This window comes from Cherax quadricarinatus, chromosome 77, assembly GCF_038502225.1.
Source record: "Cherax quadricarinatus isolate ZL_2023a chromosome 77, ASM3850222v1, whole genome shotgun sequence".
In the NCBI taxonomy this organism is placed as follows: domain Eukaryota; kingdom Metazoa; phylum Arthropoda; class Malacostraca; order Decapoda; family Parastacidae; genus Cherax; species Cherax quadricarinatus.
The window spans coordinates 7,658,227-7,685,736 of record NC_091368.1 but is presented as its reverse complement, the minus strand read 5'-3'; the positions used below and the strand labels follow the sequence as shown (position 1 = coordinate 7,685,736).

The window sequence follows — 27,510 nt, the reverse complement described above, 5'->3', positions numbered from 1 at the left end:
GAATCTGAATTTTTCCAACTTAAAACCATTGCTGCGAGTCCTGTCTAGGCTAGATATTTTCAGCACACTATTTACATCCCCTTTATTTATTCCTGTCTTCCACTTATAAACCTCAATCATATCCCCCCTAATTCTACGTCTTTCTAGAGAGTGCAGTTTCAGGGCCCTTAGTCTATCCTCATAGGGAAGGTTTCTGATACATGGGATCATCTTTGTCATCCTCCTTTGTACATTTTCCAGAGAATTTATATCCATTCTGTAATACGGTGACCAAAACTGTGCAGCATAATCTAAATGAGGCCTAACCAAGGATGTATAGAGTTGAAGAACAACCTGAGGACTCCTATTATTTATGCTTCTTGATATGAAGCCAAGGATTCTATTAGCTTTATTGCGAACACTTATGCACTGTTGTCTTGGTTTCAGATTACTGCTAACCAGAACTCCTAAATCTTTTTCGCAATCCGTAATATTAAGATCTACATTATTTAGTTTATATGTGGCATGGTTATTGTCCTGTCCAACATTTAGAACTTTGCATTTGTCTATATTAAACTGCATCTGCCACTTCTCCGACCACTGCATCAGTCTATTCAAATCTTCCTGGAGTGCTCGAATGTCCTCGTCAGAATGAATTCGACGGCCTATTTTGGTGTCATCGGCAAACTTGCCGATGTCGCTCTTTATGCCCTCATCTATGTCGTTTATGTAGATTGTGAACAGCAGGGGGCCCAACACTGACCCCTGTGGAACACCGCTCGTGACGCTTCCCCACTCTGATTTCTCCCCATTTATGCAAACTCTCTGCTGCCTATTTGTCAACCATGCCTCTATCCAGGAAAAAATTTCTCCTCCTATTCCATGTGCTTTAATTTTCCTCAATAGTCTCTGATGTGGGACCCTGTCAAAAGCCTTACTGAAGTCCATATACACAATATCATATTCGTTACCATGATCTACCTCCTCAAATACCTTAGTGAAAAAAGTTAATAAATTCGTAAGGCAGGAACGTCCCTTTGTAAAACCATGCTGAGATTCGTTGATTAATTTATGCTTTTCAAGGTGGCTACGAACTGCCTCGGCAATTATTGATTCCATAAATTTTCCCACTATGGAGGTTAGGCTTATTGGTCTATAGTTCGAAGCTAAGGACCTGTCACCTGTTTTGAAAATAGGTATCACATTTGCCATTTTCCACTTATCTGGCACCATGCCAGTTTGTAGTGATATGTTGAAAAGATTAGCCAAAGGTGTGCTAAGCTCCTCTTTACATTCCTTTAGAACCCTTGCATACAGTTCATCAGGGCCTGGGGATTTGTTAGGTTTTAATTTATCTATTTGCCTAAGGACCATGTCACTTGTGACCCTAATAGTGCACAGTTTATTATCGTCCTGTTCTACATAATTTATCATTACTGGAATATCACTGGTATCCTCCTGTGTAAAAACTGAGAGGAAGTATGTGTTAAAAATTCTACACATTTCCTTATCACTGTCAGTGAGCTGACCCGAGGAACTTTTGAGTGGGCCTATCTTGTCCCTGATCTTACTTCTGTATACCTGAAAGAATCCTTTTGGGTTAGTCTTCGATTCTCTTGCAACTTTAACCTCATAATCTCTTTTTGCTTTTCTAATTCCCTTTTTTATTTCTCTCTTTAACTGAATATATCGATTTCTTAATTGCCCCTCTCCTCTTTTGATTTGCCTATATATGCCTCTCTTTTGACCAATCAGATATTTTAATCTATTGTTCATCCATTTAGGATCATTTTTGTTTGATCTGATTTCCCTATTTGGAACATAATTTGACTGAGCAGCTAGAACTATGCCCTGGAAAGCATCATATCGGCAACCATCACCACCTACCTGACCCCTAGTCAGGTCATTCCAGTTCAGCCCACCTAAGTAATTTTTCAGTCCTATGAAATCAGCCAAGCGAAAGTCAGGGACGGAGACTTGATTGCCATTATTAGGGGAATTCCATGATATGTTAAAACTGAGTGATTTGTGATCACTCTCCCCAAGCTCATCATTAACCTCAAGATTATTAATTAGTGTTTCCCTACTGGCAAGAACCAAGTCAAGGAGGTTATTTCCCCTAGTTGGCTCTGTCACAAACTGTTTTAAAAAACAATCCTGGATCGTATCAAGAAAGTCACCCGACTCTAAATTTCCTGTCAAATTGCTCCAGTCAATCTGTCTATAGTTGAAGTCTCCCATTAGCACAACATTTTCGTATGTAGATGCCTTACGAATTTCGTCCCATAGAAGTTTACTGCACTCCCTATCAAGATTTGGGGCCCTGTAAATCACACCCAAAATTAGTTTTTCTCGGCCCTCGAGAAGCTGTAACCAAACAGATTCAGTGGCTGACGCTTCTAATTTAATATCTTGTCTAACACAACAATTTAAATTGTCTCTGACATACATCGCTACTCCACCACCTTTCCTGTTGACCCTGTCAGTGTGGAATAATTTATAGCCTTGTATGTGACATTCAGATGGCATCTCTCTATCTTTCAGATTGAGCCAGGTCTCTGTTATAGCAATAATATCTATGTTTCCTGCACTTGCAATTAATCTTAGCTCATCTATCTTATTTCTAACACTCCTGCTATTAGTATAGTAAACCTTAAGGGAGCTAGTCCCTTGCTGCCCTCTGCTGTCCCCCTTTGTTTTCTGACCTGTTCTATTGTCTTTATTTATAACTTCATGCTGAATGCCTTTTATACATTTACTGTCCAACCTATTTTTAAAGCTACACAACGTTCTGGCCTCTATAACTGTACTCGGGAGTTTGTTCCACTCATCCACAACTCTATTACCAAACCAGTACTTTCCTATATCCTTCCTGAATCTGAATTTTTCCAAGCGTCACGAGCGGTGTTCCACAGGGGTCAGTGTTGGGCCCCCTGCTGTTCACAATCTACATAAACGACATAGATGAGGGCATAAAGAGCGACATCGGCAAGTTTGCCGATGACACCAAAATAGGCCGTCGAATTCATTCTGACGAGGACATTAGAGCACTCCAGGAAGATTTGAATAGACTGATGCAGTGGTCGGAGAAGTGGCAGATGCAGTTTAATATAGACAAATGCAAAGTTCTAAATGTTGGACAGGACAATAACCATGCCACATATAAACTAAATAATGTAGATCTTAATATTACGGATTGCGAAAAAGATTTAGGAGTTCTGGTTAGCAGTAATCTGAAACCAAGACAACAGTGCATAAGTGTTCGCAATAAAGCTAATAGAATCCTTGGCTTCATATCAAGAAGCATAAATAATAGGAGTCCTCAGGTTGTTCTTCAACTCTATACATCCTTGGTTAGGCCTCATTTAGATTATGCTGCACAGTTTTGGTCACCGTATTACAGAATGGATATAAATTCTCTGGAAAATGTACAAAGGAGGATGACAAAGTTGATCCCATGTATCAGAAACCTTCCCTATGAGGATAGACTGAAGGCCCTGAAACTGCACTCTCTAGAAAGACGTAGAATTAGGGGGGATATGATTGAGGTGTATAAATGGAAGACAGGAATAAATAAAGGGGATGTAAATAGTGTGCTGAAAATATCTAGCCTAGACAGGACTCGCAGCAATGGTTTTAAGTTGGAAAAATTCAGATTCAGGAAGGATATAGGAAAGTACTGGTTTGGTAATAGAGTTGTGGATGAGTGGAACAAACTCCCAAGTACCGTTATAGAGGCCAGAACGTTGTGTAGCTTTAAAAATAGGTTGGATAAATACATGAGTAGATGTGGGTGGGTGTGAGTTAGACCTGATAGCTTGTGCTACCAGGTCGGTTGCCGTGTTCCTCCCTTAAGTCAATGTGACTTGACCTGACTAGGTTGGGTGCATTGGCTTAAGCCGGTAGGAGACTTGGACCTGCCTCGCATGGGCCAGTAGGCCTTCTGCAGTGTTCCTTCGTTCTTATGTTCTTATTGCTGGGAGTCCTGTCTAGGCTAGATATTTTCAGCACACTATTTACACCCCCTTTATTTATTCCTGTCTTCCATTTATACACCTCAATCATATCCCCCCTAATTCTACGTCTTTCTAGAGAGTGCAGATTCAGGGCCCTTAGTCTATCCTCATAGGGAAGGTTTCTGATACATGGGATCAACTTTGTCATCCTCCTTTGTACATTTTCCAGAGAATTTATATCCATTCTGTAATACGGTGACCAAAACTGTGCAGCATAATCTAAATGAGGCCTAACCAATGATGTATAGAGTTGAAGAACAACCTGAGGACTCCTATTTTCTGCAACATTGAAAGCTCTTGATGTGTTGATTGCAACATGAAAGGCCTCGAGCTATTATTCAACTCCCTCCGTAGTTGTTTTGCATCTTGTATCACTTGTTCGCGATTTTTGCATAGCAAATGTGTGTTTTTACGAGCAACTTGTAATGTGAACACTGACGTTGTAGTAGCCAGACTCAGACTTGGTTACAAGTACTTCTTCATGGCCTCCATTTCTGTTATTCCGGGGAGAATCGTTACCTTGAACGAATCTGCCTGAATTTCCTACTCTTTTCTGCAACATTGCAAGCTCCTGAATGTGTTGATTGCAACACGAAAGGTCTAAAGCTATCATTAAACTCCACTATGGTTAGTCTGCATATTTTATTGCTCGTTCATTTTAACAACTGAACCATCACTGCTACGAACATAACGTACCCAGCAGCACTGAGCATGTTTACTGATGCGAGCACAATTGTGGCTGTGGTAAGCTCAGAACTAATTTCATTATACTCCCATTTGGAATACCACTCTTCACGTGCGTATTAATGCATCCACGAACAAGTGGTTTTAAGCAATTAACAACATTGTAACTAACCAGGGATCGAACCCGTGTTATTTTAGCCGCCTCGTGGGAAGCCGGTCAAAAATCCACGACGCTCTAACCACTGAGCCAGGGAGGAAGATGAGATTGAATTGGGGTTAGGTTAGGTTAGATTAAGTTTGTCAGGAAACAGGACAAGTGTTTCCCGCCTCGGGTCTTAGTCATATAATGACCCGTCGCTAGAGCTTTCTGTTATCTGACCGAGGCCTTCAGCTGGCTTACCCCCCCACCCCCTTTAAAAATTATAGTTATGATTATAAGCATTAGGAGATAATTACTCTCTAATCAAATTGTAGTGAGGGGGAGAAGGGTGACAGTGAAAGTGGTTTTAGATAAACTGAAAGTGGCAATACACTGGCTAAAACACTTCACAACCAGCCCACAAATTAAAAAAAAAACTGGACCGCGCCTCGGTCTATCTTGGTTTATCACCAGAGTGGTTTAGGGAGTTTGTGGTAGGTGGTGAGTTCTACTAGATGAGTACAACTAGGTAGGTATGACTAAGTGAATGTAACTAGGTGAGGTGAGGACCTCACAAGCTGCACTGTGTGTGTAAATATGATGGAATACAATGCGATGAGATATGAAAGATAAATACGCAAAAATCGAATTCAGAGGCAGCAGAGGAAGTAGAGATGTAAACATGATGTAACTAGTCCATCACCCTGCTGTCCCTGGTCACCTAGTAGTAAGTAGGTACCAGGTCTTAGTCAAATGGTGTGGGTCGCATCCTGGGGACAAAATTAACTTATATTGCCAGAAATGCTTTGCATAACCAGGGACTTTCTAAATAGTTTGACAATTACGTCACCTAGATCTGTCATAGTTGTACCCTGTCCTTGTAGAAAGTCGAGTTACTTAGCTATTTAACTTTTAATTTTTAAATAATGATATTACAAGGATCCCGATGAAAATAAGTCACTTTGACTTTTTGGGTTATCCCTGGTAATGCATTATGTATGATAATTGTACTCTTGTGTGCCTATACCTAGATAAACTTGGAAAATAATAGTTAGTGAGTACTTGATTTAAAGAAAATGTGGTGTATAGAAAATGGTGTTTTTTAGGCTAAGAAAATGGTAAACCAAAGAATTTTGTATTACTTGTGGGTTGAGCGCGTAGTCTTTAATAATAATAATAATAATAATAATAATAATAATAATAATAATAATAAACCAAAGAATTTATAAAACTAATTGTTAAGATGATTTTTCTCGATTATTAAACCGAAGAGTTATTAGCAAGGCTAACCCAATAAAGCCAATCATCATACTGTCCGGCTTGCTTCCATTGATTTTTTTTTACCTCTCCAGAAACTTGCAAGTGCATAGGGGCAGTAGGTGTAAGGAAACATGCTTTTCCACTCGTCCGAAGATCGAACTTCGGTCCCTCAGTTGTGAGTTGGGAGTAGCTACCAATTGGGCCACGAGTCTATCACCGCACAAAGGTCATTAAGGCTGCATGCCACCACGAGTCAAGAATACTTTAAGACCTAAAACAGTGATTACAGTAGCTCGATAGCTAGCGCACTCAGCTTACACAATGAAGTCCAGGGATCGATCCCCCGGTACGGCTGATAAACATTAGGACTTGTTTCCATAAGATACCTGTTGTCCCTGTTCATCAATCAGCAAAATGGGTAACTTCTGCAGATAGTATTTCGTTGCCCACCTCTGGTACCGTGGTTCCGCCTGACTATTGATACGAACGACCTCTGCACGTTTTTGGTCATGCTTCTGGCTTCTCCCTCTACAGTGCAGCGATTTTCAGATCACCCACACGTCTCAGTCGCCTGGTGTGGGTCGCATCCTAGGACAGAATTGACCTAATTTGCCCGAAATGCTCTACATAACAAGGGACTTTCTATATTGTAGTGTGTCACTGATGTGGCCCAGTGGCCTGGTGGAGTGGCCCAGTGGCCTGGTGGCTAAAGCTCCTGCTTCACACACGGAGGGCCCGGGTTCGATTCCCGGCGGGTGGAAACATTTCGACACTGTTTCCTTACACCTGTTGTCCTGTTCACCTAGCAGCAAATAGGTACCCAGGTGTTAGTCGACTGGTGTGGGTCGCATCCTGGGGGACAAGATTAAGGACCCCAATGGAAATAAGTTAGACAGTCCTCGATGACGCACTGACTTTCTTGGGTTATCCTGGGTGGCTAACCCTCCGGGGTTAAAAATCCGAACGAAATCTTATCTTATCTTATCTGTCAGCTATGGTCTGTATACGTTGTATCATGTACTGGTAGAAATAAAAATTATTATATGTGCAAAACAACCACGGGGGAGTTGAATGACAGCTCTAGACTTTTCTTGTTGCAATCAACACATCATCAGGAACTTGCAATTTTGAAGAAAAGAGGAGGAATTCCAAGGAAATACGTTCAGAGGAAGTGTCTTTGCTGCAGTGAAGACTTCCTCTCAACGTGGTATACCTTCCAAACATTAACATTTTCTATAACTCGCTGAACCGATTTCAACGTTCTATTTCTTCCAGTAGCGAGGTTTTATTAATTATATTACACAGTCGCTCTACAAACCTCAAACACCATTCATAGACACATGCACTGTAACTATGTAGCAGATACTATAACTATTATCGTACGTGTGATTGATTATAGTCATTACTGCAGATGGGTGTTTCAGACGAGTGCAGGAGGGACTGTGATAGGTGGTTAATGGTGTCATTTATTATATGCTTGTTAGGGAAAGCGTGAAGATTTGTAACTTTCATTTTGACATCAATTTGTTAGTGCCAGGAACTGACACACACATATATTAGATATGTACAATATTTGAATCGTATTAAAATTAGTAGCTTCCTCCACATCATGGGCTACCTTGATTTATGTGACATTGTACAAGACACCTGTTCACCTGGTATAGGTACCTGGGAGTTAGTAGACCGGTGTGGGTCGCATCCTGGGGACAAAAATTAACCTAAGTTACCTGAAATGTTCTGCATAACCAGGGACTTTAAGTTTTTTAATATAATAATAATAATAATAATAATAATAATAATAATAATAATAATAATAATGTAATAATCTTTATTTCTACAAGGACATGTGCAGTGTATACAGGCCTAGATGACATACTACTGTATAGAAAGACATTTGTTATGCAGAGCATTTTGGGCAAATTATGTCAATTTTGTCCCCAAGCAGGCACTGGACAAGCACCTAAGTCGGTACCTGACTAGCCGGGCTGTGGCTCGTACGTTGGATTGCGTGCAGCCAGCAGTAACAGCCTGGTTGATCAGGCTCTGATCCACCATAAGGCCTGGTCACAGACCGGGTTGCGGGGGCGTTGACCCCCGGAACTCTCTCCAGGTAAACTCCAGGATGCAACCCACACCAGTCGACTAAGACCCAGGTACCTAGTATTATACTGATTGGTGAACATGGACAGCAGGTGTCTTAAGGAAACACGTCCTAATGTTTCCAGCCGTACCGGTGATCGAACCACGAACCTAAGTATGTGAGAAGAGTGCGCTAGTGATCCAGTGACTGGGACGCAGAGTTTTGATAGCTGAACAAATTACAGTAGTAATGAACTATTTATATGTTTATATCTGGTTACAGTCGTAGTGAAATATTTACGTAAACATGAATCAGGTCACACTATTGTCTCACTGTAAATCAATTTACTCAGGCTAAATTTACAATATTTTTTGACAAATTCAAATTCAAATTCAAAGTTTATTCTCTATAAGGATTACAATGCTGAGTTTACAGAAATTTGGTTATTGTGTGGTTTACATGTAGTAAAATTGTGATTACAGAGTGTACCACTAGAACGCTTAGCATGGCTAGGCATTTCGGGCATACTTAGTTTTATTCTTAATTGTAAAATATTACAAATTATGAGGTAAGTTGGTATTATGGCTAAGTGACTAAATACTAGTTTGTGAGTTTAGCAATGTGAATGCTTTTGTTTTGGCACAGTACATAGTTTCAGTATTACCTGGAGTTTACCTGGAGAGAGTTCCGGGGGTCAACGCCCCCGCGGCCCGGTCTGAGACCAGGCCTCCTGGTGGATCAGAGCCTGATCAACCAGGCTGTTGCTGCTGGCTGCACGCAAACCAACGTACGAGCCACAGCCCGGCTGATCCGGAACTGACTTTAGGTGCTTGTCCAGTGCCAGCTTGAAGACTGCCAGGGGTCTGTTGGTAATCCCCCTTATGTGTGCTGGGAGGCAGTTGAACAGTCTCGGGCCCCTGACACTTATTGTATGGTCTCTTAACGTGCTAGTGACACCCCTGCTTTTCATTGGGGGGATGGTGCATCGTCTGCCAAGTCTTTTGCTTTCGTAGTGAGTGATTTTCGTGTGCAAGTTCGGTACTAGTCCCTCTAGGATTTTCCAGGTGTATATAATCATGTATCTTTCCCTCCTGCGTTCCAGGGAATACAGGTTTAGGAACCTCAAGCGCTCCCAATAATTGAGGTGTTTTATCTCCGTTATGCGCGCCGTGAAAGTTCTCTGTACATTTTCTAGGTCGGCAATTTCACCTGCCTTGAAAGGTGCTGTTAGTGTGCAGCAATATTCCAGCCTAGATAGAACAAGTGACCTGAAGAGTGTCATCATGGGCTTGGCCTCCCTAGTTTTGAAGGTTCTCATTATCCATCCTGTCATTTTTCTAGCAGATGCGATTGATACAATGTTATGGTCCTTGAAGGTGAGATCCTCCGACATGATCACTCCCAGGTCTTTGACGTTGGTGTTTCGCTCTATTTTGTGGCCAGAATTTGTTTTGTACTCTGATGAAGATTTAATTTCCTCATGTTTACCATATCTGAGTAATTGAAATTTCTCATCGTTGAACTTCATATTGTTTTCTGCAGCCCACTGAAAGATTTGGTTGATGTCTGCCTGGAGCTTTGCAGTGTCTGCAATGGAAGACACTGTCATGCAGATTCGGGTGTCTTCTGCAAAGGAAGACACGGTGCTGTGGCTGACATCCTTGTCTATGTCGGATATAAGGATGAGGAACAAGATGGGAGCGAGTACTGTGCCTTGTGGAACAGAGCTTTTCACCGTAGCTGCCTCGGACTTTACTCTGTTGACGACTACTCTCTGTGTTCTGTTAGTGAGGAAATTATAGATCCATCGACCGACTTTTCCTGTTATTCCTTTAGCACGCATTTTGTGCGCTATTACGCCATGGTCACACTTGTCGAAGGCTTTTGCAAAGTCTGTATATATTACATCTGCATTCTTTTTGTCTTCTAGTGCATTTAGGACCTTGTCGTAGTGGTCCAATAGTTGAGACAGACAGGAGCGACCTGTTCTAAACCCATGTTGCCCTGGGTTGTGTAACTGATGGGTTTCTAGATGCGTGGTGATCTTGCTTCTTAGGACCCTTTCAAAGATTTTTATGATATGGGATGTTAGTGCTATTGGTCTGTAGTTCTTTGCTGTTGGAGTATCACAGGATTCATTATTTTAAGACTGAGATTAATATTTCTGTTTATGGTCAAATGAGTGAGTGAGTGTAAGTGTGAACCACCAGGTGGTATTCGTGTAGTTAGTTAGGCATATGCAACCTCTGTCGGTTCTCTGAACCATTTATGTACAAAGAATTTTTTACATAATGTTATAAATTTTAACAATGTGTGCATCAAGTAGATGATTAATATAGTTTAACAAGGGTAATAAATTGTGAGGAATTATACTAGGATAACCTAGCAAAACTAATTAATATTTATTATTTACGACGTTGTATTTACTGGTTAAGAGGTAATTATCCTGCCTCACATCATAGCTCATTTACAGGTTAAGAGCTGCAGTTCTACCTCAACTCATTTACAAACTAAGAGATGTTATCCTACCTTAGCTCATTTGAATGCCTCGACCTAATAAGATATACTTCTCTCCCCCCCCCCCCCAGGATGCCGCTCACACCAGTCGACGAACATCAGGTACCTATTTACTTCTAAGTGAACAGAGGCGACAGGTGCTTGGAAATTTGCCTATTTTCTCGATTCCGAGATTGAACACGGTTCCTTTGATTATGAACTGAGAGTGGTACCATTTGCTGCTTTGTTTTGTTATCATAACTGGGCAACCGCATCGTTATTTTTATATTCATCATCAAATAAAAGTATTACACTGAGAGATGAGTGAGCCTGAAGGTACGTAATTCACAACAGCTGGGAAATGTATAAATATTTCAAATCTCTCCCATCTATGAATTAAATTATTACGCATAATGCAAAGTGTGAAAATGTTTATTTAAAATTACAAGATCTAATAAGAGATTGAATTTATTATACTCCAATTTATGTGTAGGTTACACATTACCTACTACAACAGGAAGTGTGTGGCATGATAATATTACATTACAGTAAATTTTTCGTAATTTTTAATAAATAAGAACATCTGCCAGTAGTTCTGGCTAACTGCTGTCTCTGTGAGTGCCAGTAACTTAACATTGCATAAGCACATCTTGCCGGAAATACTGATTATTGTGCATTTTGTTGTAAGAATCTGAGTTCAAGGCGTTCACCTGGCGCTGTGGTGATGCAGTTATAATGTTCGTTGGATAAATTGATCGATCAACGGGTAAATACAGGTGATTCAACACACCTGTTGGGGAAGACCACATAGATGTTATAACGTAGACAACAACCTCCTAGTGTGGGTGTGTTGATGCTTCAGCTTGGGAGATTTATCTTTCTCACCCACCCACACGGAATTTCATGTAAATGCCTAATGAATGAATGAACGGAATTTCATAAGTTGTACGATAAGGCTCTTGGAGCCGAGAGTGGACCTAGGAGCGACCAGTGAAGAGGCAGGGCCAGGAGCTATGAATCGAACCCAGCAACCATATATAGGTGAGCACACATAATAGGTCCACTATCCCTGTTCCATGAGCTATATCGTATGTCTTAAAGCAACACACACACACACACACACACACACACACACACACACACACACACACACACACACACACACACACACACACACACCAGTTCAGTTAACCAGACTTGAGTCCTGGAGGTGGGTGGGTGGTGTCTGCACCCTGAAGAAGGGCTGTTGGAGTTAGAGAGTAATCTTAGTGTGATGTCAACATACTTATGATTAGACGATGATGGAATGAATGATGGTGAATGTTTTCTTCTTTGAGTCACTCTACCTTGGTGGGGAACAACAGATGAGTGCGTATGCATGCATACATACATAATATAAGCCTATTGGTACAAATTTCAATAATGCAGGAAGAGTTCCAAATGTCATGAAGATGGAGTTATATCAGAAGTGTATCAAGGCCAGGTTCAAATATCAACCAGTATTTGCTAGTTATTATGCAAGAGTTCCCCGTGTACCTTTCATTAATCTGAGATCTCAAAATCTGCGTAGTATTTCGGGTACTGGAGTAAAGTAGGTCTAAATAATTATGTTATGGACGTAACCATGAATTTTAAAGGGGTAAGCCAGTGGAAGGCCTTGGTTAAATGACCAGGTTAGGTAAGGTTTCCTGACAAACCTTACCTAACCTAGCAGACTGAAGTACCTTTCATCTCTGTGGCCCCTGATGTAACCTCCATTGAAGGTACACTCTGTTGGTATAAGGTGCACTGGTACCACACAGGAGGGTACCAGTGTCTCCCACCACGGTGCACCAGTTAACTTTGGTGTTGAGGGTACCTGCTGCTACCTCAACAGGTAACTAGTCATTCTTCGGTATTACACAAGTTACATACAGGTTATGTATTGTGAGACGTGTTTCTCAGTGTTTATAAAATGAGAGGTATGTATCGCAGTATTTAAGTACTAAGATGCGTATATATGTATATACACTGCATCTTTCGGTATACACTTCTTTAAGGTGTCTATCCATCGTGTATATATATATATATATATATATATATATATATATATATATATATATATATATATATATATATATGGATATATATATATATATATATATATATATATATATATATATATATATATATATATATATATATATATACATACATATATGGATTAAAGTAAAGGTTGGATGCGAGAAGTGGGTCATAATAAGCGTGTATGCACCTGGAGAAGAGAGGAATGCAGAGGAGAGAGAGAGATTTTGGGAGATGTTAAGTGAATGTATAGGAGCCTTTGAACCAAGTGAGAGAGTAATTGTGGTAGGGGACTTGAATGCTAAAGTAGGAGAAACTTTTAGAGAGGGTGTGGTAGGTAAGTTTGGGGTGCCAGGTGTAAATGATAATGGGAGCCCTTTGATTGAACTTTGTATAGAAAGGGGTTTAGTTATAGGTAATACATATTTTAAGAAAAAGAGGATAAATAAGTATACACGATATGATGTAGGGCGAAATGACAGTAGTTTGTTGGATTATGTATTGGTAGATAAAAGACTGTTGAGTAGACTTCAGGATGTACATGTTTATAGAGGGGCCACAGATATATCAGATCACTTTCTAGTTGTAGCTACACTGAGAGTAAAAGGTAGATGGGATACAAGGAGAATAGAAGCATCAGGGAAGAGAGAGGTGAAGGTTTATAAACTAAAAGAGGAGGCAGTTAGGGTAAGATATAAACAGCTATTGGAGGATAGATGGGCTAATGAGAGCATAGGCAATGGGGTCGAAGAGGTATGGGGTAGGTTTAAAAATGTAGTGTTAGAGTGTTCAGCAGAAGTTTGTGGTTACAGGAAAGTGGGTGCAGGAGGGAAGAGGAGCGATTGGTGGAATGATGATGTAAAGAGAGTAGTAAGGGAGAAAAAGTTAGCATATGAGAAGTTTTTACAAAGTAGAAGTGATGCAAGGAGGGAAGAGTATATGGAGAAAAAGAGAGAAGTTAAGAGAGTGGTGAAGCAATGTAAAAAGAGAGCAAATGAGAGAGTGGGTGAGATGTTATCAACAAATTTTGTTGAAAATAAGAAAAAGTTTTGGAGTGAGATTAACAAGTTAAGAAAGCCTAGAGAACAAATGGATTTGTCAGTTAAAAATAGGAGAGGAGAGTTATTAAATGGAGAGTTAGAGGTATTGGGAAGATGGAAGGAATATTTTGAGGAATTGTTAAATGTTGATGAAGATAGGGAAGCTGTGATTTCGTGTATAGGGCAAGGAGGAATAACATCTTGTAGGAGTGAGGAAGAGCCAGTTGTGAGTGTGGGGGAAGTTCGTGAGGCAGTAGGTAAAATGAAAGGGGGTAAGGCAGCCGGGATTGATGGGATAAAGATAGAAATGTTAAAAGCAGGTGGGGATATAGTTTTGGAGTGGTTGGTGCAATTATTTAATAAATGTATGGAAGAGGGTAAGGTACCTAGGGATTGGCAGAGAGCATGCATAGTTCCTTTGTATAAAGGCAAAGGGGATAAAAGAGAGTGCAAAAATTATAGGGGGATAAGTCTGTTGAGTGTACCTGGTAAAGTGTATGGTAGAGTTATAATTGAAAGAATTAAGAGTAAGACGGAGAATAGGATAGCAGATGAACAAGGAGGCTTTAGGAAAGGTAGGGGGTGTGTGGACCAGGTGTTTACAGTGAAACATATAAGTGAACAGTATTTAGATAAGGCTAAAGAGGTCTTTGTGGCATTTATGGATTTGGAAAAGGCGTATGACAGGGTGGATAGGGGGGCAATGTGGCAGATGTTGCAAGTGTATGGTGTAGGAGGTAGGTTACTGAAAGCAGTGAAGAGTTTTTACGAGGATAGTGAGGCTCAAGTTAGAGTATGTAGGAAAGAGGGAAATTTTTTCCCAGTAAAAGTAGGCCTTAGACAAGGATGTGTGATGTCACCGTGGTTGTTTAATATATTTATAGATGGGGTTGTAAGAGAAGTAAATGCGAGGGTCTTGGCAAGAGGCGTGGAGTTAAAAGATAAAGAATCACACACAAAGTGGGAGTTGTCACAGCTGCTCTTTGCTGATGACACTGTGCTCTGGGGAGATTCTGAAGAGAAGTTGCAGAGATTGGTGGATGAATTTGGTAGGGTGTGCAAAAGAAGAAAATTAAAGGTGAATACAGGAAAGAGTAAGGTTATGAGGATAACAAAAAGATTAGGTGATGAAAGATTGAATATCAGATTGGAGGGAGAGAGTATGGAGGAGGTGAACGTATTCAGATATTTGGGAGTGGACGTGTCAGCGGATGGGTCTATGAAAGATGAGGTGAATCATAGAATTGATGAGGGAAAAAGAGTGAGTGGTGCACTTAGGAGTCTGTGGAGACAAAGAACTTTGTCCTTGGAGGCAAAGAGGGGAATGTATGAGAGTATAGTTTTACCAACGCTCTTATATGGGTGTGAAGCGTGGGTGATGAATGTTGCAGCGAGGAGAAGGCTGGAGGCAGTGGAGATGTCATGTCTGAGGGCAATGTGTGGTGTGAATATAATGCAGAGAATTCGTAGTTTGGAAGTTAGGAGGAGGTGCGGGATTACCAAAACTGTTGTCCAGAGGGCTGAGGAAGGGTTGTTGAGGTGGTTCGGACATGTAGAGAGAATGGAGCGAAACAGAATGACTTCAAGAGTGTATCAGTCTGTAGTGGAAGGAAGGCGGGGTAGGGGTCGGCCTAGGAAGGGTTGGAGGGAGGGGGTAAAGGAGGTTTTGTGTGCGAGGGGCTTTGACTTCCAGCAGGCATGCGTGAGCGTGTTTGATAGGAGTGAATGGAGACAAATGGTTTTTAATACTTGACGTGCTGTTGGAGTGTGAGCAAAGTAACATTTATGAAGGGATTCAGGGAAACCGGCAGGCCGGACTTGAGTCCTGGAGATGGGAAGTACAGTGCCTGCACTCTGAAGGAGGGGTGTTAATGTTGCAGTTTAAAAACTGTAGTGTAAAGCACCCTTCTGGCAAGACAGTGATGGAGTGAATGATGGTGAAAGTTTTTCTTTTTCGGGCCACCCTGCCTTGGTGGGAATCGGCCGGTGTGATAATAAAAAATAAATATATATATATATATATATACATATATATATATATAATATATATATATATATTATATATATATATATATATATATATATATATATATATATATATCTCACGCCCCAGCTCTGAAGAGCTGGATGAGATTTTCGCCTTCTAATCGGTGATACACACGTAACAACATGTACCTTATATGCCACCTTTATATCAACAATGTATCTCTTAAATCTTCTGTACCATATTATGTAATAAAATATTCCTATTGGTAAAAAAAATATATATTAAAAGATGGGGTAGTAGGGGAAGTGGAATATTCAAACGGCTTCAGGAAGAAATCCAAATATTCTTCCTTGAAGCCTTTTTATCCACTTCTCCGAGGCTGTGGGTCCCACAATTTACACCAGAGGTGGACCCATCCTATATATATATATATATATATATATATATATATATATATATATATATATATATATATATATATATATATATATATATATATATATATATATATAATATTGCGAGATTTATCTACCAGTATATATATATGGCTTATACGTTTATATACATTGTGGAGTGGACAGCTTGGGATATATGGATGGTAAAGCGTGAATCTTATGTATTGTACATACACAGAATTTATTTTAATTAATCCCCTAAAACAGGCATTTCAAGTATTCCTAACGTTAGTACACACATGAAATGTAGTTTTAATGATCCACATACAGTTAATAGGCTTTAAACCTTAACTAAGTTAAATAACTTACGCTAGAATAGTACTAAATACCATAGTATCGCCTCCTTAATTAAAATTGTGATAACGTACTGGGTTTTGGCTTATAGTGAACTGCATAACCTTTATCTTCAGTGCTTGCATGTGTAAATACTGAACTGCGTGACACTAAACCTTAAACTCTGAACTTTATGTAATATTGAACGTCACGATACTGAATGTACTCGCCTAGTTGTGGTTGCAGGGGTCGAGTACAGCGTTTGTGTGTATGTACTCACCTATTTGTGTTTGCAGGGGTAGAAACATAGCTCCTGGCCCCGCCTCTTCACTGATCGTTACTAGGTCCTCTCTCTCCCTGTTCCATGAGCTTTATCATGCCTCGTCTTAAAACTTTGTATGGTTCCTGCCTCCACTACGTCACTTGCAAGACTATTCCACTTCCTGACAACTCTATGACTAAAGAAATACTTCCTAACATCTCTTTGACTCCTGTGAGTCTTCAACTTCCAATTGTGACCCCTTGTTTCTGTGTCCCGTCTCTGGAACATCCTACCTCTGTCCACCTTGTCAATTTCAAGCAGTATTTTGTATGTCGTTATCATGTCTCCCCTGACCCTCCTGTCCTCAAGTGTCGTCAGGCCGATTTCACTTAACCTTTCTTCGTAGGACATTCCCCTTAGCGCTGGAACTAGCAAACCTTTGCACCTTTTCTAATTTCTTGACGTGCTTGACCAGGTGTGGGTTCCAAACTGGTGCTGCGTGTGGGTGAGTCTGTGTGGGTGGGAATGTGTGTGTGGAACTATGTCAGTGTGGGTTTATTGAGTATGTGAAAAGTAGTGGGTAGGAGTGTGTATTAGGGTGTGAGTGTAGTGCAGTTTGTGTTATACGTGGTCTGCAGTGTCCTCTGACCTGCTCTGACACACAGCCCCCTGCTAGGTTATACCTTCTATGCTTATCCTTCTTCCTAGTCTAATATACACATGTCTGTCCACCCTGCTTCTGTTTTAAATTACCAGTTTCTATTCGTTATTTAGTACTTATTAGTCTATTATTTGTGGTTGCAGGGACCGAGCCGCAGCTCCTGGCCTCGCCTCTTCGCTGATTGCTACTGGGTCCATTCTCTCCCTGCTTCAAGAACTTTATCTATCTCTTCCTCCACTACATCACTCTCCAGATTGTTCTACTTCCTGACAACTACGAAGAAATAATTCTTTACATCCCTGTGACTCATCTGAGTTTTCAACTTCTAGTTTAATTTACGTATTTTAGCTAAAAAATGAGGTCAGAACATGCTTCACACCGCTCTGAAACGTTGAAATATGCAATAAGAATAGCTGTACATTGTTTATATACTTAGGATTGTTTAATATATTTGATTGTCACCTTCAGCTGGTTGGGAAATACCGTGGAGTGTTTATGACTCTCTCTCCCACGTACGGTACCGTCTTAGCTTTTAATGGCAAGGATATTTCCGCATTCTTCCAAATTTCATCCTGTATATGATCCTTAGGAACTGAGCCTTTTCAAGGGCATGTGAAATAGTTTCCATTAGATCATAATTTATCTAATGTCTGGGCACATTGTAGTCGATAGGCTTCAAACCTAGCCTAACCTTACACTCATGGTATTTTTTGTTTCGTGCTATTTCAGTGTTTAATAATTCAGAAAACATCCCGTCAACACAGCTTTCTTCAGCCTTAATTAATGTAACTGTGTTGCAATAAGTGTCCAGCAAGATATAAATTAAAGAGTAAGACTACTCTTAAGTTTATATATATATATATATATATATATATATATATATATATATATATATATATATATATATATATATATATATATATATATATATATATGCAATAAGATCACAGTAAACAGGTGATTTCAAAATATGCAAAACAACCACTCTGAAAGAATAGAGAAATTCCAAGCGCTTTCGTGACTACTCACATTATCAAGGAACGAAAGCGCTTGGAATTTCTCTATTCTTTCAGAGTGGTTGTTTTGCATATATATATATATATATATATATATATATATATATATATATATATATATATATATATATATATATATATATATATATATATATATATATAACAGCATTGAAACCACGAAACATGTGGATTTGAATCATTTACCAAACTGCGGCAGGCCAGGATTCGACCCCACGACACACTGTCCTGCCTGAAGAGGCCATACAACGTACATGTCACCTTATCCACTTCATCGATCCTACAAAGATCACGTACCCAGCAGAGCTAGGCGCTTCTCGTCATCCGAGGACACTCGTGGCAGTGGTATGCTCAAGGACTAATTTCAGCCGCCTCCTCCTCCTCCTCCTTGAGCATACCACTGCCACGAGTGTCCTCGGATCACGAAAAACACCCACCTCTGCTTGGTACGTGATCTTCGTAGGATCGATGGCTGAGTGGATAAGGTGACATGTACGTTGTGTTGTCTCTTGAGGCAGGACAATGTGTCGTGGGGTCGAACCCTGGCCTGCCGCAGATACTAGTCATAATATTAGAATCCTGTGTCAGGGTACACTTGTCGCGTTTCCTGACGAGACAAGCACAACTCCGCTAGCATCGCCAGCTTAGTTACAGTTGTGTATTTTGTTTTTTTTAATTTACGTTAAAAGCTAAACCCATATGGGTTATTCAGCGCAAGACGGCTTGATCCTCCGTCTGTTCCACAGTTGTGTACGTGTAGTCAAATATTAGTATATTTGCGTTAGAACAAGTTACAATAATTCAACGTATCATTATTTAATTACATCATTTGCAAAGCACGTAACATTGTTACAAATGTTAGGCTTAAAGCATGGTTCTTTAACATTATTGTCAGTTATAGCATTACAAACACATTACTGTCTGCATGGATCATAACTCCCCTCCCACACCTACTCATTATCCTCTCCCACCGCGCCTCTCATGCACTCTAGTGATGTATGTGTTCCTGTAGGCCATGCTAGGAATGAAAGTATGTGGAGGTATTCCGCATAATTTAGTGTGTGGGTGAATATTTTCCATGTGGTTTATACCTCTGACTCATAGCTCATCAGTAGAGGGTTTGGCTAATAACCGAGAGTGCCTGGATTCAGTCCCGTGGCGAGGCAAGGCGTATGGACAAGTCTTATACTTGATTTCCCCGTTCACCAAGTATCAAGTTGTTGTGGATCGCATCTTGAGGTAGACTAAGGATCTCAACGGCAATAAGGTACACTGATTAGCTTTCTTTGGTTATCCCGAGTTTGTAACCCTCATGAGATAATCCAAAGAAAGACTAATATTGCCTGTTCTTAACACACTTTCCAATGCACTGGTGAAACTGGCCGCTCTCTTTCCGACATTTTTAAAGAATACAAGAGAAATGTTACAGCCATTTTTTTTTCTGGTATGTTAGGGGAATACTGAAATCTGGTTAATCGATGACCCTGAATAAACCATACCACGGGCGGGATTTGAGTCATGTTAACGACCCTGAATAGTTCCATAAATATTACCATGCTCACACTCGAATAGCTCGTCAAATCTTAGAAACCATTTGTTTTCAGTTCGATTTGGAGGCCACATATACCTGCTGGACTTTGAATCCTCTACCTTTCATTACCGGGCCGTGGGGCGATGATCCTTAAAATATACATATCAGACAGAAATGTTTGACCATGTCCTGCCACTAGAGTCACAAAACTTAAAAGATAGCTTATAACTTACAAAATAAGGCATATACTACTCGTTAATTTTGAAGTGTTTTAGCCAAAAGTCATTTGGAAGATGTATGGTCCAAGTGTGCGGATTTTAAAATTACATACATTGACGTTGACAAAACTAAAAGTGTATTTAGTTTATGACATGGCCTAAAAGAAAACCTTAACAGTTTTAAAGAGATCTGGTATGACTATACTGACCAAAAACTACCCTCCCCCCCTCCCTTCCAATAAAAAAATTATTCTGAAATCGGTAACTTAGGTCTGCAAAAAATAACATTCAGTCAGTACACAATATATCTCCTTATGATAGGCGAAAATGCAACAAAACTAAACAATTCACGTAACGGACAGAATGTCTGCTGACTTGCTATGAGTTCGAATCTTGTCCGTTCCGTGAGTTACCTCTTCAGAACAGCTTGCCTCGTTGTTTTGATGTTTTGAGTATTTTACTGCATAAATATTTTTGCATTGGTTGAGGTCCAGCTGCGGGGTTTCTTGATGGTGCTTATCTATAGATCCTGGACTTCTTGTGAAGATTTATAGCTCAACTGTCTCTTAAAGAGAGCTGAGCTGCAGATCACCTGCATCTTAAGAGGTTTTGGGGTACGGCTAGTAGGCCTCATGGATGAGTTGCAATAGAGGGGGCTGGGGTTTGTCTTACGGGAGATATCTCTTTGAGAGTGACCAAAACACTTCTAGTTTAAATTACTTTTCTAAACAACTACTAGGAGGCTCTTATTAGTAGCAAATTATGCCCTATTGTTTACAAAGCATATTAACTTTTGTTTTGTTTCTTCCTACAGTTGGTGATCGCTGAGTGAGACTGTGCAAGTGGCTGGGAATCAATCAGCCAATATCTGTAGCCTCCTAATTCATCCAGCCTGTTCCACTACACAACACCTGCAGCCATGGTGAAATACGAAGAAGAGGAGACCTACAGCTTCCGTCTGTCTCACCTGGATGATGGAATCTACTCCGACACCAGCACCATCTCATCTACACATAAACAACGTATCGACTCACTCTTCAGGGACAAGAGAAGGCAGGACAAATTGCACCCTGATCCTGTGCCCCTTTGGCTCCCTCCCGAGCCTTTTCGGCCTGACCCCATGCCTCTGCCGGCCAACCCAGTGCAGGAGGAACTGGAGCGCATGTTTGGGGGGCGGGACCAACGACAGAGAGCCTTCCTGGATGTGCGTGCCACTGTCCAGGCACAGATTGAGAGGTTGTTTGCTGATGCCACCAGTGAGCCCATACTGGGGACTCACGCCCCACCCCCTCGCTCACCGCCAGCCCCATGCGTGTTAGACCCTCCACCGCTTGCAGCCCCTTCCCCACCGCAGCACCAGCAATCCCACACTCCTTCCCCTACCGCTAACAGTTGCGCCAGTCGGCCCAGAAGTGGAGTCAGTCCAGAGGAGTCGCTCGAGGCGGCGACACCACGAGTGTGTGTCTCCAGCATGAAGTACCGTGTGGATTATTTAGGAGCGTTGCAGCTGGCCGAGAAAGCCACCAGTCTGGATGTGCTGCAGACACCACTCAAGGACCTTTACTACAAATACCGTCTGTGTGTTTCCCGGGGCAAGCGGCCAGTGTCGGGAACGCTGCAAATTACCGAAGCCGGGCTCAAGATTACTCATGGCAGCGTAGACTCCTGTGATGGCCATTTAGAGTTTACTAACCCATTCCCGACTATTGCGGTATGGGCGGCGGTGAAGCTGGTGATCCGCAAGGAGATGTCAGAACAAGGCCAAGTTGGGTACTCGTACGCCTTCCTTCCACTCATTTGTGACCCGGAGGCACAGGACAAGTACAATCTTTATCACGCACTCAACGTACCAGAGCCTAGCGTCATGACCATCCAGCACCCGCCTATGTTCGCCTGCGTCATGAGGAAGGTGGGTGTTCCCAAAGTGCTCGAGTGCCATGGCTTCGTGTGTCAGTCGTCTGAGGATGCCATCGTGATGGCTGCTAACTTGTACCAGGCACTGCTGGAAAACATGAGAAGTGAGGCACCGAGCGAGGCCTCTAGTGACACTCGGGAGGACGACCGACACGTCATGAGTGACAGTGAAATGGTGCCAGTTAGACCGCCTCGAAAGAAGCGCTCACGTCGCTCAGAATCCCCGAATTTTGGACAGGGACTGCGGCGTGCTAGCAGTGAAGATATCCTAAAGTCACACATTATTGTGGATGACTCCCGAACCAGCAAACGACGACTAAAACGTTCCATTAGTGAGCGTCACCCGGGCGCCTTCCTGCTAGATCCCGGTGATGTGTACACCAGAGTGGCGCTACCTCGCTCCAAGTCTTTCATGAACGTCACTAATAAGTACAATTTCCATGACCTCTTGGATGACGTCAAACAGAAGACGGGCCTAAAGAGTGTGGATGAGGTGCTGAAACAAGTGATAAATCCGCGTGGAATGTCGTTTAGCGAGATGGATCCCGACCAACGAGAGATTCTTTTGAAGCTGGCTCTAACATTGTCCAAGGACGAGATCTACCAGCGGTCTAAGAACATCATGAGACAACAAACTCGAGGCCGCAGTTCCTCTCTCATGAGCCTCATGGATTCTGATAGTGACGGATCCACCATCTCCTCAGTTTTGAAGGCCACCAAACGATCATTTTCGCGATTGGGCTCCCGCGCCTCTAGCCTACAGTCAAGCTATCTGAAGGACAAGTCACCACTCAGAAAGTTGGTCAACAACAAAAACCGCTATATGTTTGAGAAGGGACGCAACAACAGTGCTGCGAGACGGGCAGACAATAAAGAGAACGAGTTCACTCACATGCTAGAGGTCAGTGGGAGGAAAGTGGCACCTAAAACGCCAATGCCTCGACGAAATTCGTCCCAAGCCAACGAAGGCTATTTGTCGTGTAGCGAGTGTGGTTACGACAGTGAATGTTCCAGCAAGTGTTACTGCTCTCTACCTCGGCGAGCCTCATCGACCAAGCCAAACGACAAACATAAAGAACACGACTCCCCGTGTGACTGTGACACTGAAAGCTGTGCTGAGAGTGAGAAATGTTACTGTTCTCTCAAACGGGTCAAGAAGAACGGCCTGAAGATGTATGAAATTAACCTAGACTCTGAGACCGACACCAACGCCACGATGAAGAGCATCGCCTCCTACAAGAAAGGCTACGGGTCACACTCCAACCTCAGTGAACTGGAGTCGCATCCAACTTCGTGGAAGCGAAACACTGGTGGGTCGTCTACCAGCACCACACAAAACAAGAGCTCTTCCTTGTACCTGACCGAACAAAGTAAGAGTCGATCTGCAGGCACTGTCTTCTCCTTGCACCCGGATGTCATGAGGAAGAAAAGTCTGTCGTCGAATTTATCGACCGACTCCGAGATCTCTGCGATGCATCGATCATCAGACGGGTCCGGATACCACAGTCAGGACAGCGGGCGACGTCAGGTTCCACCTCATCAGAGGGCAGCAAGTACCGAGTCTCTCCTCTCGTCTCCCAGACTTCGACGGCATCCTTCAGGGTCCCTTGGATCGGGGGGCTCCAGGGGATCACAGGTGTCGTCACAAGGGAGCGGCAGTGGGATAGGGACACATCGCTCACAAGGTTCTAGGGGCTCCGGATCTTCTAACCAGAAGATTCTGTTGGTATCAGCAGTGGACCCCAGTGGGAAGGTGGTGTACCGCGGGGCATCACAACGCCAGAAGAGGGATGACAGTGACACTGCTTCCATCCTTTCAATGAAGAAGACGGCCGAGATTGCTGCCCTTTTCTCAGAGCTTAAACTTAGCCAGACGACCGACCTTATCAACCATCTCAACCAGTCAGCGTCGGAGTCTGAAGACGATGCGTATTCCTCCATGCAAGCCAATAATTCCTTCCTCTTCTCAGACAACATCGAAAACTCACTGGGTTACTTGCCGTGAGGGGTGGTAAGCACCGCATGACAGATGGCACTCCTGATAGTGACGCATGCCGCAGTGCAACAGTTGGCAGGGTGACCGCCCCTCCAACCCACATCACACTACACCCAACCCACGCCTCCCTCTCTGGCTGTACCATACGCTCCTACCAATCACGCCCACAACTCACAAATTGGAGATGAAACTAGATAACGTTTCTGTCTGTCCTAGAACATTATCAAGTAGTTATTGATAGCGTGCATAGTACTGAAATTAGGAACGTTACTAATTATCAATGATTCCCTAAGTTACCTGGCGATATATTGTTGCATCCCTTCAGTATTTAGCATCACTGAAATTAATTTTATGAATATCTATACCTGACCTACCGAAATTCATTATAATTGTTCCACATACAGGGTATCTATGCTGAATATCTACGCCTTTCGAACCAACATGAAGCAAATGTCGTCTTTTGCTATATATAAAATTTGTGGGTTGTGAATTATTCCAGCAACGGTAGTGACATTAATTGTACAATGCAAGTTGCTTATATACATACAGCTGACACAGTACAGTGAAACGCCAGTGACTAAGGCCTAATGACAGGGTCATTGTTCCCGCTCAGCCTTTCAGAGGCTACAGTGAGAGGTAGTTAAGTGGGCAGTGATGATTCTTAAGTCATCGTCAGTGATGGGAAGGTATCGTGTGATGATGTTACGTGTCATTATATTTTTAGATTAGTCCCCCTCCCGTCCAGGCTTCACCTCACACTCCCCCCACCGCCATAAATGTCAGTGTTTACAAAAAAAATTGTATTAGCTTGTATATTCATAAAAAATGTATAAAGTACCTTATTTCTAATATTTTACAACATACTATTATTGAGAATAACGAAAATATTATGAAACAAAATATTCATCCCAAGTTTATTTAGCAAATGATCAAGTTAACAAGTGATCAAGTTAACAAGTGATCAAGTTAACAAGTGATCAAGTTAACAAATGATCAAGTTAACAAATGATCAAGTTAACAAGTGATCAAGTTAACAAGTGATCAAGTTAACAAATTATCAAGTTAAATGATCAAGTTAACAAGTGATCAAGTTAAATGATCAAGTTAACAAGTGATCAAGTTAAATGATCAAGTTAACAAATGATCAAGTTAAGTGATCAAGTTAGCAAGTGATCAAGTTAAATGATCAAGTTAAGTGATCAAGTTAGCAAGTGATCAAGTTAGCAAGTGATCAAGTTAACAAGTGATCAAGTTAACAAGTGATCAAGTTAACAAGTGATCAAGTTAGCAAGTGATCAAGTTAAATGATCAAGTTAAGTGATCAAGTTAATAAGTGATTAAGTTAACAAGTGATCAAGTTAAATGATCAAGTTAACAAATGATCAAGTTAACAAATGATCAAGTTAACAAGTGATCAAGTTAACAAATGATCAAGTTAACAAGTGATCAAGTTAACAAATGATCAAGTTAACAAATGATCAAGTTAACAAATGATCAAGTTAACAAGTGATCAAGTTAACAAATGATCAAGTTAACAAATGATCAAGTTAACAAATGATCAAGTTAACATGTGATCAAGTTAACAAATGATCAAGTTAACATGTGATCAAGTTAAATGATCAAGTTAAATGATCAAGTTAACAAGTGATCAAGTTAAATGATCAAGTTAACAAGTGATCAAGTTAGCAAGTGATCAAGTTAAATGATCAAGTTAACAAGTGATCAAGTTAAGTGATCAAGTTAACAAGTGATCAAGTTAACAAGTGATCAAGTTAACAAGTGATCAAGTTAAATGATCAAGTTAACAAATGATCAAGTTAACAAATGATCAAGTTAACAAATGATCAAGTTAACAAATGATCAAGTTAACAAATGATCAAGTTAACAAGTGATCAAGTTAACAAGTGATCAAGTTAACAAGTGATCAAGTTAAATGATCAAGTTAACAAATGATCAAGTTAACAAATGATCAAGTTAACAAATGACCAAGTTAACAAATGATCAAGTTAACAAATTATCAAGTTAACATGTGATCAAGTTAACATGTGATCAAGTTAACATGTGATCAAGTTAACAAGTGATCAAGTAAACAAGTGATCAAGTAAACAAGTGATCAAGTTAACAAGTGATCAAGTTAGCAAGTGATCAAGTTAACAAGTGATCAAGTTAACAAGTGATCAAGTTAACAAGTGATCAAGTTAACAAGTGATCAAGTTAACAAGTGATCAAGTTAACAAGTGATCAAGTTAACAAGTGATCAAGTTAACAAGTGATCAAGTTAAGTGATCAAGTTAACAAGTGATCAAGTTAACAAGTGATCAAGTTAACAAGTGATCAAGTTAACAAGTGATCAAGTTAACAAGTGATCAAGTTAACAAGTGATCAAGTTAACAAGTGATCAAGTTAGCAAGTGATCAAGTTAGCAAGTGATCAAGTTAGCAAGTGATCAAGTTAACAAGTGATCAAGTTAACAAGTGATCAAGTTAACAAGTGATCAAGTTAACAAGTGATCAAGTTAACAAGTGATCAAGTTAACAAGTGATCAAGTTAACAAGTGATCAAGTTAACAAGTGATCAAGTTAACAAGTGATCAAGTTAACAAGTGATCAAGTTAACAAATTATCAAGTTAACAAACAGTAATCTTTGTAAATATTAAGACAGTATTGATAATTCTGCTAACAAACACTGTGTTTCAGACTTGTGTATAATTTTTGCATGTATATTCCTTGTTTTAACTGTTGTTTATTCCTATTATATAATTTATTACATAGTTTATTAATGTTCTCAGTATAAACATATTTTATTCCATGTTCTCCGAATATTAAATATTTTTACGCTATTCAGATTCTTTATTTTAAACCATTATATATATATATGTGTGTGTCTCTTGTCATATTCAGCTATGTCATGTCTCTTGTCATATTTAGCTATGTTATGTCTCTTGTCATATTCAGCTATGTTATGTCTTGTCATATTCAGCTATGTCATGTCTGTCATATTCAGCTATGTTATGTCTTGTCATATTCAGCTATGTCATGTCTCTTGTCATATTCAGCTATGTTATGTCTCTTGTCATATTCAGCTATGTTATGTCTCTTGTCATATTCAGCTATGTTATGTCTCTTGTCATATTCAGCTATGTCATGTCTCTTGTCATATTCAGCTATGTCATGTCTCTTGTCATATTCAGCTATGTTATGTCTTGTCATATTTAGCTATGTCATGTTTCTTGTCATATTCAGTTATGTCATGTCTCTTGTCATATTCAGCTGTGTCATGTTTCTTGTCATATTCAGTTATGTCATGTCTCTTGTCGTATTCAGCTGTGTCATGTTTCTTGTCATATTCAGTTATGTCATGTGTCTTGTCATATTCAGCTATGTCATGTTTCTTGTCATATTCAGCTATGTCATGTTTCTT

At 40.7% G+C, this 27,510-nt stretch overlaps 1 protein-coding gene across 2 annotated transcripts in view; it reads left to right on the top strand.

Annotated features, from left to right (window-relative positions):
* Nucleotides 1-26,222, top strand: part of LOC128701996 (serine-rich adhesin for platelets) — a 94,024-nt gene extending 67,802 nt beyond the window's left edge. For both annotated transcript variants that reach the window (XM_053796008.2, XM_070101476.1), the window contains one exon: nucleotides 20,994-26,222. In XM_053796008.2, coding sequence (XP_053651983.2) covers nucleotides 21,099-24,098 — 3,000 coding nt within the window. In that variant the 5' untranslated portion in view covers nucleotides 20,994-21,098 and the 3' untranslated portion in view covers nucleotides 24,099-26,222. The remainder of the gene's footprint in view (nucleotides 1-20,993) is intronic.
* The last annotated feature ends 1,288 nt before the right edge of the window (nucleotides 26,223-27,510 follow it).